This window comes from Prionailurus viverrinus, chromosome C1 (assembly GCF_022837055.1).
Source record: "Prionailurus viverrinus isolate Anna chromosome C1, UM_Priviv_1.0, whole genome shotgun sequence".
NCBI classification, from domain to species: domain Eukaryota; kingdom Metazoa; phylum Chordata; class Mammalia; order Carnivora; family Felidae; genus Prionailurus; species Prionailurus viverrinus.
Window position 1 is genome coordinate 139,070,700 of NC_062568.1, and position 12,596 is coordinate 139,083,295.

The following is a 12,596-nucleotide window of genomic DNA, read 5'->3' on the forward strand; positions in this document are numbered from 1 at the left end:
CTTAGGAGAAAGAAAGACTAACACTCCCCTAGGAAAAGGGAATTCTGCCGCCAGACTGCTTTCAGACTCTGAGCTGTAATATCAACTCTTCTTGGGACTCCAGCCTCCTGGACTGCTCTGCAGATTTCAAACTTGCTGGCCTCCACAAGTCACATGAGCCAATTCTTTAAATAAATCACTGTATATATGCACATCCTATTGGTTCCGTTTCTTTGTAGAAACTTGATTAATACACATATCAGCAAATAAGCTAGAAACAATCCTCAGAGATTATAGTCTAAGGAAGGATGTACATAAATAAAGAGGAAAATTACAGTGTTATGTAGTAAATGCTGGAAAATACTCCATGTAATAGGAGTACATAGAAAGAGCATATAACCTTGACTTACGGAGTCAGAAAACAGTCTCTGGAGGAAATGAAGTCGAACATGAGAAGTGAAAGTGGCAAGTGGATTAGGAGTTAGCCAAATGCAGAAGCAGGGTGGTGGGGACCAGGGATTGAATTGAGTATAGGACATGCATTCTCAGTGGAGGAATTATTGCCCTTAAGGGGAGAAAACTGGTATTTGGCAGGTGAAATCAACCATAACTATTACACCTTCTTGTGACCTTGCAAAACTGAATCCTTACTGACAAACTCATACTCCTTCATTTATGGGGCAGTGGGGGAGATGAATAGAAGAAACATCTAAAAGGTCTCCTTAAGGGGGCAGTGATGAAAAAGGTTGAGAACATTGGTGTAGAAAGACCATTAAGGTTAGAGGAATGATCACATGGAAGCTACAGAAGTAAATTAGTATATAATAACTAGTATATACTAATTTACTAAATAGTATACTTAGGTCTGTCCTTAATCTTTGGGGACTTTTAAAAGTAGAATATATTATAATGTAAAGGAACTATTCATGTTTATGTTACCTTCCTGCATTTAACCTCTTCCATAGGGACCTATTTCACCTGTAAACATCTGTTTCTATTTGCAAAGATTTTCAGTAGCCATGATGACTGATCCTATCTGTGCTTTGCTAGTTATGTCATGTATCAGATCCAAGAGTTACTAATTTCTATACTATGACTGATTTATATACTATGACTATTTCTATACCATTAGAATTGTTGGGGTAGAGGGGTGGGACAAAGCAGAAGCAGGGAGGTGGTGAGAGAAGAGGCTGTTCTGAACACAAATTTTAAAATTAAATCTGGAAATGTGATTTGCCTTCAGTTACCTAAATAAGGAAAATTGGACTTTATGTCTAAATTATCTGCTGCAGACTTTGCTCACTTTTTTAATATATGAATCTGTCCTTTGTGTGTGTAGACACATGCTGAATGAATCATTAAGTTTTAAACATTTTTTTAGAAATGTTGTTTCTAAGGACAGTTGTTAAAATATCTTTTTCTGTCTATCATGCCAGGACTTTTTGTTTTATAATTGTAGTTTCTAGAATAGAATCATGTTCAGGTGGGTACTTAATCATAAAGCTATTCTGGAAGGTGCATTAGCCTCTGGAGAATTTGCATGTGATTTACGTCACTGGAGTTTCAAAGATTAAAAAATAGAAGAGTAAAAAGATATTTTTCTGGGTTCCATTGTTGGAATGCACAATGGTCTATTTAGTAACCGTTATCATTATCTTCCTCCCAGATTGAATTAAAATTACTTTAATATTCTATTAGGAAAATCTTTGTAAAAATGCTGCCAATCATTTTTATTTTTCCCCCAGCAGCTTGTTAACAGTGAATTCAAGGCTAATTCAGTGCTTTGGGAATATAGTATAAACTTAATTTTAAAATCTAGAGAACTAAGAAATTGTATGTTATACCATCAATTTTAACTTTTAATATTTTTCTACCATATCCCTAGCTTGCTTGATGTAAGTAGACTTGATCTAAATTAAAAAAAAAATTTTTTTTAAGTTCAAGTTAAGTTTTAAGTTCAAGCCTCGCATCGGGCTCTGTGCTGACTGTGCAGAGTCTGCTTGGAATTTTCTCTCTCTCTCTCTGCCTCTACCCACTTGCACTCCCTCTGTCTCTCTCAAAATAAATAGGTAAAATAAATTAAAAAAAAAAAGAATCCGTGTGGGTTAAAATGTTACACTAGCTTTTATAAACTTGGGCAGATGAGTAAAGTTCTGTAACTTTATCCTCTGTACCTCACTTTACTCCAATGTAGATGATGGCTGATAAGAACTACCACATAGAGTTGTTGTGAATTGTATATGAGTTAATTATGTAAAATACTTAGAACAGTACCTGGTATGTACTCAGTACTCAATAATGTGAACTATTGGGGCACCTGGGTGGCTCAGTCAGTTAGGCGGCCGACTTTGGCTCAGGTCATGATCTCACAGTCTGAGAGTTGGAGCCCCGCATCAGGCTCTATGCTGACAGCTCAGAGCCTGGAGCCTGCATCGGATTCTGTGTCTCCTTTTCTCTCTGCCCCGCTCCCATTCATGCTCTGTCTCTCTCACTCTCAAAAATAGATAAACATAAAAAAATTAGAAAAAAATAATGTGACTATCAACAATAGCCAAAGTATGGAAAGAGCTCAAATGTCCATCGATGGATGAATGGATAAAGAAAATGTGGTATACACAATGGAGTATTACTCGGCAATCAAAAAGAATGAAATCTTGCCATTTGCAACTACGTGGTTGGAACTGGAGGGTATTATGCTAAGTGAAATTAGTCAGAGAAAGACAAAAATCATGATTTCACTCATATGAGCACTTTAAGAAACAAAACAGATGAATGTAACGAAAGGAAAACAAAAATAATATAAAAACAGGGAGGGGGACAAAATAGAAGAGACTCACAAATATGGAGAACAAACTGAGGGTTACTGAAGGGGTTGTGTGTGGCGGGGGGGTGGGCTAAATTGGTAAGGGGCATTAAGGAATCTACTCCTGAAATCATTGTTTCACTATATGCTAACTAATTTGGATGTAAATTTTAAAAAATAAAAAATAAAATTTAAAAAAATGATGTGAGCTATTACTATTTGGAGCTCTGTATTGAGTTTTAAAACCATTTGTTGAGTGCTTCTTGTATGCAATACAAGAAACTTACTTGTGGAGCTATTCATACATCTTACCTAAAATGATCTTCAGAGAATGACTCAAGGTATTTTTTTAAACTGACTTTTTTTTTTTAGTATCATTATTGTTCTGTTTAGTACATTTCAGGCCTTCAAATCAGTTTATGTTTTTTAGGCTGGGATGATATTTTTGTTCTTATGTGAGAAGATAAACATCTATGGTTCCTTAGAAAAAGCATTCCTTGGGACAGTAGGTGGGAGAGGACTTCCTCTTCAGAATTTTGTATTGACAAATGCTACATGTAGCATTTGTCATTGTGGTACTGCTTTTTCTGTGATGACAATAGGAAAAAGGTAGTTACCCATGATTTTCTGACTTTTTGAAAATGATTTAAATGTTTTACTTATTTTTGAGAGAGAGACAGAGAGAGCATGCGCAGGTGGAAAAGAGACAGAAAGAGAGGGAGACAGAGGATCCCAAGCAGACTCTGCGATGATAGCAGAGAGCCCATTGTGGAGCTCGAACTCAGGAACCATGAGATCATGACTGGAGCTGAAGTCGGATGCTCAACTGACTGAACCACCCAGGCGCCCCTTGAATTTTTATTAAAGAAATTTAAAAACACTTTCAATATTTATATCTTTCAGAAAATGTCTTTGAAAATCACCAATGCAAAACGAATTGAAGGCCTTGATAGTAATGTGTGGTGAGTACCTCAGAGTAAACAATAATAATTTGGTGAAGTTTTTTTTCCTATACATTTTATATACTCACCTATATTGGGAATTTTTAGTCTCATCAACAGTCTAAAAATAAAAGCACTTATTTTAATTGATTCATTAAGTGGAATCGTAAGGAAGTTAAGGATCCATACACTGATTTATTCATTTAGCACATGTGTTAAGCCTGCAAATAGAAAAAAGGACAAATTTGGATGATGCCCACATGGCACTTAATTTGTAGTCCATTAGCTAGCAGCTGCTGGTGTGGTTGAGGAAAAAAAAATAGATGATGGAACTGTCGGTATCATGGAATTGAGATTTGTAAGAAATTTTTAAGTTAATTAATTCAGCTATCATCTTATCAGGTGAAGTCATTTTGTAGGTGGTAAAATTTTGGGGGGAACTGTTTTTTTTTTTTGTTTGTTTGTTTGTAAGACTAAAGTAGGTCTTAGTTTTTCAGTTTTAATGTTAAGATTATGAGGTATAAGGGATGCCTGGGTGGCTCATTCAGTTAAGCATCCAACACTGGGTTTCAGCTCAGGTCATGATCTCATAGTTTCATGAGTTCGAGCCACGTGTCGGGCTCTGTGCTGACAGTGCTGAGCCTGCTTTGGATTTTCTATCTTCCTCTTTCTCTCCTCGTCCACTCATGCTCTCTTTCTCTCTCAAAGCAAATAAATAACATTTTATAAAAAGTAAAAAGATTATGAGGCATAAAAATCTAACTTTGTAATTATGGTACTCATTAGTATTTTTTAATTTTAGGATTGAATTTACCAAGTTGGCCGCAGACCCCTCTGTTGTGAATCTTGGCCAAGGCCTTCCAGATATATCCCCTCCTGTATATGTAAAGGAAGAATTATCAAAGATTGCAGCAATCGATGGCCTGAACCAGTATACACGAGGCTTTGTAAGTATATTAAGACCATGTGTGACATGAACTTGTATTTTATATTGTATTGTGTGTGAAATGTGAAGTGAACTTCTATCACTTCTGTGTAATTGGCTTTCTGGGGCCAACTGCCCCAAACAGATAATCAGAGAAACCCCCATCCTTGCCCTTATCTCCTAGAAGGAGCCACCCCCAACTTCTAACGCCTCCATAGTCCTTTACCATTGTTCCAGCATAGGGTCTAATGGCAACAAGGAAGAGAGAATATTCTTTTTTTTCCTGTAGTTTTTTTTCTTAATTGCAGTGGAGTTAACATTCAGTGTTATGTTAGTTTCAGGTATACAGTATAGCGATTCAGCAATTCTGTACATTACTCAGTGCTCATCATGGTACATGTACTCTTAGTCTCTATAACCTATTCACTTGTCCTCCTACTCATCTCCCCTCTGCTAACAGATTAGTTTGTTCTCTATAGTTAAGAGTCTGGTTTTTGGTTTGTCTCTGTCCCTCTCTCTTTTTTTCCCTTTGTTTTGTTTCTTAAATTCCACATGTTAGTGCAATCATAAGGTGTTTGTCTTTCTCTAGCTGTCTTCTTTCGTTTAGCATTATACTCTAGCTCCATCCATGTTGTTGCAAATAGCAAGATTTCATTCTTTCTTGTGGCTGAGTAATATTCCATTGTATATATTTAAATTTTTTTCTTTAACGTTTATTTATTTTTGAGACAGAGAGAGACAGAGCATGAACGGGGGAGGGTCAGAGAGAGGGAGACACAGAATCTGAAACAGGCTCCAGGCTCTGAGCTGTCAGCACAGAGCCTGACGTGGGACTCGAACTCACGGACTGCGAGATCATGACCTGAGCCGAAGTTGGCCGCTAAACCGACTGAGCCACCCAGGCACCCCCCATTGTATATATTTATACCAACTCTTCTTTTTCCATTCATTCTATTGATGGACACTTGGGCTGCTTCCATAGTTTAGCTATTGTAAATAGTGCTGCTGTTAATATAGGGGTGCATATATCTTTTCAAATTAGTGTTTTCAAATTTATTGGGTAAGTATCCAGTGGAATTACTGGATCATATGTTAACTCTGTTTAATTTTCTGAGGAAGCTCTGTACTGTTCCACAGTGGCTGTACCAGTTGGCATTCACACCACTAGTGCTAGAACTTCCTTTCTTCACCTCCTTGCCAACACTTGTTGTTTCTTGAGTTTTTTATTTTTGCCATTCTGACAGCTATAAGGTGATATTTCATTGCAGTTTTGATTTGCATGTACAATTCTATTTTTAATTTTTTGAGGAACCTCTATGCTGTCTTCCACAGTGACTATACCAATTTGCAGAGAATATTCTCTCAATGCACATATTTTCTCTGCCATTAACACATGCAGTTATTAGGCCATCAGCACTGGCCTCTTAATTAATAACCTCTTTTTCCAATTAGTTACTTTCTTCCTCTTTACCTGTCTATCAATCCCTATCCTTCTGTGATGAAATACTTAGGATATCCAAAGATTCCTAGATTCTACAAAAAAAGTGCCACAACGTAGTAAGTGAATTGAGCAAGGTTTCAGGGTATAAGGCCAATAGAAAAAATCAATTGTATTTCTGTATACTAAAAATGAGCAGCTGGTTAAGATTTTTTGAAATATCATTTATAATAGCATCCCAAAGCGTTAAATATTTGAACTGATGTTTTAAAATATACACAAGATCTGTGTGCTGAAAACTACAAAACATTGCTGAGAGACATTGAAGAAGACCTATATAAATGGAGTCATAATGTGATATTCAACAGACTGGGAGACGGAATATTGTTGTCAGTTCTCTCTAAGTTGATCCATAGTAGAGTTCGGCAGCCTATGGCCTTGATCCATATCTGACTCACTCCTGATTTTGTATAAATAAAGTTTTATTAGATCATAACCATGCCCATTCTTTAAATATTTTTCAGGTTTTATAAATATATGTGAGTATGTATGTATATGTGTTTGTATGTTAGTATAAGCACAGGGAATGGTGTTGCACTGTCACCAGGCCGTGGACGACATTGGTCACCTCAGGGAGATGAGATGGAAGGTTGTTGAGGAGAGAACATATTTTTTTTTTTTACACATCTCTGCCTAGTTTTAAATATTATATGAAGCATACTTTATTTTTATAAGTAAAAATTTCTTTAAGACACAGACCCTTATAATTCTGAGGTAAGATGTGTTGTGTAGTGTAGTGTTTATAGTTGCTTTCAGATCACCCTTTGCTAGAGTTTGTTAGATCTGTTATTAAAATGAAATTCAAAGGGAATTTTGGATTTCTGGAAGTAGTGACAATCTTCTCCTGCTCTTTCCACAAATCATGTATATTTTTTTGAGCTTGAATTTAAGTAGTCTTTTCTCTTGCTATTATTTTTTAGTTTAGTGGCTTTGTTCTATCACCTCCCCTATTATTAATTATACTTAATTTCTCTAATATTGTAATATCTCTCATCTCAAAATATGAGAAATGTGCTATAGCTTTGTTTTTATTGGTTTTAACTGTGTGGGGGTCTGTGACATACTGGCTAACATTCTGACAAAGGTGACAAATAAAAGTATCTTTGAAAAAAGAGCCTCCTTTTCACATGAACTGGGATGGATAACTTAGGATGACCAAAGGCTACTGTACTTCATAAGCATGGGGTATATCCTGCCAACCTCCATCTTGTCCTGTGTCCTGACCCAGTTTATTCCTCCAGAGCTCTAGGTGCTTTGCAAACAAAGGCACTTGCCCTGCACTTAGACTCTTATTTGGAACTGACAGAAAATCAAGGTCATTCTCCAAAAGCAAAAACAAGAGGTACATGCTACACAAGAAAAAATAAGTAATAGTGACTTTGATACCAGATAGACAAAGAAGGGGAATGGGAAGGGAAATAAAAGAGAAGGAGGGAAGAACAGGGAACATAGAAGGAGAGAATTGAGGAAGCACTAATCAAGGAGTTAAGACTCCCCGCATGTCTCCGACTTTGTGCATTTATAGTCCCTTCACTCTATTCAGTATAATTTAATTACTGTCAAAAATAAAGTAGTTCAATATGATTTCATGGCTGTCCAAAAAGGTACTGTCAAAGGTATATTTGGTACTGATGTCAATTTTTATCAAAGCAAACATGTTGGAATTTTGAATTCCAAACCAATCATTTAATGGGGATTTTTAGTCATTAGCAAGTTTTCATGACCATTCATGTAGGAACTGTCTGAGTAGGGAAAAAAATGTTTTTTTATTTTCATTAAAAAAATAAAAATTTTATTTGGATAATTATAAACAAAAAACCCAAATTTTAAAAATTCTTTCATTTTAAATCCAGATTGCTTCCAAGAAGTAGATCCCATAATCAAATTCAAGGTTTTTTCTTTTTTATTCAACAGGGTCATCCATCGCTTGTGAAAGCTCTATCCTGCTTATATGAAAAAGTTTATCAAAAGCAAATCAATCCAAATAAAGAAATCCTTGTGACAGTAGGAGCATATGGATCTCTTTTTAATACCATTCAAGGATTAATTGATGAGGGAGATGAAGTAAGTATATTAAGATTATCATCTCACCCATAGCAATCATTATTATCATTTGTATTGCCTTTGAATCTGTTACTTATTTTACGCTATTTTTAATTATTTTTGAAGTGTAATGCATATGAGTAAAATTCACAGATCTTAAGTGTACAGCTTGATAAATTTTTTACCCGTGTGTATATTTACATATATACATATATCCATATAACCCCAGCCAGATGAAGATATAATACATTCCCAGCACCCAGAAGGCTCCCTTATGCCTCTTCCTAGTTAATATTCTCCCAGAGGTAACCACTCTTCTGTCTTCTATCACCATAGGCTCATTTTACCTGCTCTTTAATGTAATATAAATGGAATCACACAGTATGTTCTTGAATTGGCTTCTCTCATTTATCATTATGTCTGTGAGATTCATCTGTTTTGCTGCATGTGACTCATTCTTATTTCTATAGCCTATCTAGAGAAGGGTAAGTGGAAGGGGCCAACCATGGTGGGGAAAATGAATCTTTAGTTTGCACTACTAAAATTATCCTTATCTGAACTCAGTCAGCCAGTATTTCGTCAGTGTGTTTTTGTGCCCGGCACTGTTAGCAGCAGCATGTGAGGGATGTGTAACAAGAAGGTTGAGTGATTTCTGCTTTAGTACTGGGACTCTTTCCCCATTATCATTCCAATACCCCTGCTTCAGTATTTCCTGACCTCTTTCATTCATTCAGAAATCACTGAGGATCTCCCATAGTAGGCACTATGGGAGATTTTTAAAAGACAGTTTTTGGGGCACCTGGGTGGCTCAGTCGGTTAAGTGGCTGACTTCGGCTCAGGTCATGATTTTGTGGTGAGTTCGAGCCTCGCGTTGGACTCTGTGCTGACAGCTCAGAACCTGGAGCCTGTTTCAGATTCTGTGTCTCCCTCTCTCTGACCCTCCCCTGTTCATGCTCTGTCTCTCTCTGTCTCAAAAATAAATAAACATTAAAAAAAAAAAATTTAAAAGACAGTTTCTGTGTGGAAGGAGTTCCCCATCTAGTAGAGGAGATAGACTCGCAAGCAGGTGAATAAGAATGTGTGTGTATGTTACAGTAGTGACAGAAAGAAGTGATTGACTCTGCTAATGTAGGCCTGGGAAACTCCAGAGAGGCACTGCTGAATATTTACCATGATCTATGTTGTTAATTCCTTTCTTTGAACTCTCATGGCACTCTCTGTACCTCTTACATAAAAGATACTGCTACTACATTGTATTATGTTCCTCTTTTACATCTCTAATTCTGTCTATTATGCCAGACAATAAGCTATTTAAGGAAACGTCTTAAGGAAGTGCAGTTACACTTTCATATACATAATCTCCTTTAATCCTGTAAAATAGTTGAAAGTTTTATCTCATTCTTTGATGTTGTTAATCCTTTGTTGCTTCCTCTGTTTGCATCCCAGAAGCTCAGCCCTTGACCTTCTTTATTCTTTCTTCCCTGATCACTGTATCTGATATTTTGAAATCACACAAGTGTCACTTTCTGTCACATTGACCTGTTTTATTTTCTTTATAGTATTTGTTATTATCTGAAATTATCTAATTTACTTCTGTTTTTTTATTGTTTATGGTCTCTCACAGTAGAAAGTTTATTGCTATACTGCCAGCCCCTAGAATACTGAGTGCTCAATAAATACTCTTCAGAAAGTGAGGGGAATTATTCCCATCATAAAAATAAAGAAATTACAGCAAAGAATATCAAGTATATTCTTTCAATTTTACCTCCCTTCCTCCCAGTTTTCTTTTATATCTCACTTCAAATCAGGTACTAGGTTTCTCACTAGGGTTCAAAGATAGGTCATCTTGGTCCCTGAGAATTTCACAGACTAATTAAGAGCTTACAGTTCCCTTGAGGGAAAGATCCATTCCCAGAGGGAACAAACAAAGTTCATTTCTTTGTACTTCCCATTACCTAACACCTAACATAGCAGATTGTATAGTAGGTACTCCGTGTGAGTTGAATGACTAGTAGAAACGGGGCTTTAGAATGTAACAGCCTTATGTGACTTTAGTGAGAAAGGCCTCGAAGAGTTACTTCACATCATATGAAATACACATTAAATGTGCAAATTTAGAACAAGAGTTAGTGGTGTGCCTGGGTGGTTCAGTTGGTTAAGCATCCGACTTCGGCTCAGGTCATGATCTCACAGTTTGTGAGTTCAAGCCCCGCATCAGGCTCTGTGCTGACAGCTCAGAGCCTGGAGCCTGCTTTAAATTCTGTGTCTCCCTCTCTCTTTGCCCCTCCCCCCATTCACGCTCTGTCTGTCTCTGTCTCTCTCTCAAAAATAAATAAACATTAAAAAAAAATTTGGAGAGGGGCACCTGGGTGGCACAGTCGGTTAAGCGTCCGACTTCAGCCAGGTCACGATCTCGCGGTCCGGGAGTTCGAGCCCCACGTCAGGCTCTGGGCTGATGGCTCAGAGCCTGGAGCCAGTTTCCGATTCTGTGTCTCCCTCTCTCTCTGCCCCTCCCCCGTTCATGCTCTGTCTCTCTCTGTCCCAAAAATAAATTAACGTTGAAAAAAAAAAAAATTAAAAAAAAAAATTTGGAGCAACAGTTAGATATCACTAATTTAGCCAATAAAAGTTAAGTGAGACAACTTAGTGTTGACTTAGGAAATTATAGTTATCCAATTTCCTAAAGCAATTTGACTGTATGTATGTATAATGTGCCCTAAAAATGTTTCAACTCTTTGATCTAGCAAAATAACAATCATGTGAATTTATTCAACTGTTTAAAAATAGAGAAACTACAGGGGCACCTGGGTGGCTCTGTCAATTAAGCATCTGACTTTTGATTTTGGTGTGGGTCGTGGTCTCACAGTTGTGGGATTGAGCCCCACATTGGGCTCTGCAGTGAGTGTGGAGCCTGCTTGGGATTCTCTCTCTCCCTCTCTCTGCCTCTCTCTGCACTTTTTCTCTCTCTCTCAAAATAAACATTTTTTAAAAATAGAGAAACTACACATACAAATAAATATAGCATTGTTATGTATATAAGAAAACGATTCAAACTTATTTTAGAATTCAGTAGACTCCCAAATAGCCATTAAGATAATAAATATTAAAAAAACAAACAAACAAACAGTGGGGGGTGGGGGTTAGCGCCTGGGTCGCTCAGTCAGTTAAGTGTCCAACTTCGGCTCAGGTCATGATCTCCTGGTCCGTGAGTTCAAGCCCCACATCAGGCTCTGTGCTGACAGCTCAGACCCTGGAGCCTGCTTCAGATTCTGTGTCTCCCTCTCCCTCCGGCCCTGGCCCTTCCCCTCTCGCACTGCCTCTATCTCTCTCAAAAATAAATAAACATCAAAAAAAATTCCTTAAAAGATAATAAATATTAAAACTGTAATTAAATGAAGTTTTCATGTAATATTGTTAGGTTTAAAAAGATAATAAAAATTGAATATACATAAAAGATATAAATTATGTGTTCAGACTTTCCTTACAGAAAAGTAAAAAATCAGGGATGCTTACTTAGATCCAAGCTGGTGGACTCTGGGTGGAATACCAAAGGGACTGGTTGGATTGGCCCACTGACCTAAAAGCCAGCCCACGGGTGACTGAGAGAGAGAGCATGTAGGGGCAAAGGAACAAGGAATATATCTCAAGAGATTGGGAAAAAAGACTGAATCTAGCTAGGTATAAGTCACCAGAGGGAAACTGAGGGTATCAGACAATAACAGTAGCATCTTAACTAGTCTCCCTGCGTCCACTATTTGTTTTGGAGTGCTTTTGACCAAAGAGAAACATCTTTATTCTCAGGATAATACTTATAAATTAGTTCTCCATAATGGAGAGCATTGCTGTTATCTTTCCTCAGAGTCTTTTGCTTCTGCCCCTCTCTGATTTTTTTGTTTGTTTGTCATTTAAAATTTAAAGAAATTCTTCATGTTTTTGGCTGGAACATTCTTTGGAGGATGTGATGGGAATTATGGCCTCTTTCCTCAGAAAAATCTACCTAGGCACATGTAAAGTTTTGCATATAATTTCAAGAATCCCCACTGTAAGCCCTTCTGTGGATCTCATTAAGAGAGCCGGAACTCCCTGGACACATCTGTCTCTAACGTCTCTTCCATGTCCTCTCCCACGAAGAGGCAGGCATGAAGGCAAGGAAGGCCAGTTCTTTCATTGCTGCATTTCAGCATGTAGGACAGCACCTCACACATAGAAGGTACACAATATATTTTAAATGAATGAATGATTGATATGTTACATTCTTATTTGGTTTTTATTTTAGGTCATAGTAATAGTACCTTTCTATGACTGCTATGAGCCCATGGTGAGAATGGCTGGAGCAACACCTGTTTTTATTCCCCTAAGACCTGTAAGTTTGCCAATGCGATACATATACTTTAAGATGCTTTGAAA

At 37.1% G+C, this 12,596-nt stretch overlaps 1 protein-coding gene across 2 annotated transcripts in view; it reads left to right on the forward strand.

The window, feature by feature from the left end:
• Positions 1 to 12,596, forward strand: part of KYAT3 (kynurenine aminotransferase 3) — a 72,278-nt gene that overhangs the window by 32,388 nt on the left and 27,294 nt on the right. For both annotated transcript variants that reach the window (XM_047871112.1, XM_047871113.1), the window contains exons 3-6: positions 3,686 to 3,744; positions 4,526 to 4,670; positions 8,061 to 8,210; positions 12,466 to 12,552. In XM_047871112.1, coding sequence (XP_047727068.1) covers positions 3,686 to 3,744; positions 4,526 to 4,670; positions 8,061 to 8,210; positions 12,466 to 12,552 — 441 coding nt within the window. The remainder of the gene's footprint in view (positions 1 to 3,685; positions 3,745 to 4,525; positions 4,671 to 8,060; positions 8,211 to 12,465; positions 12,553 to 12,596) is intronic.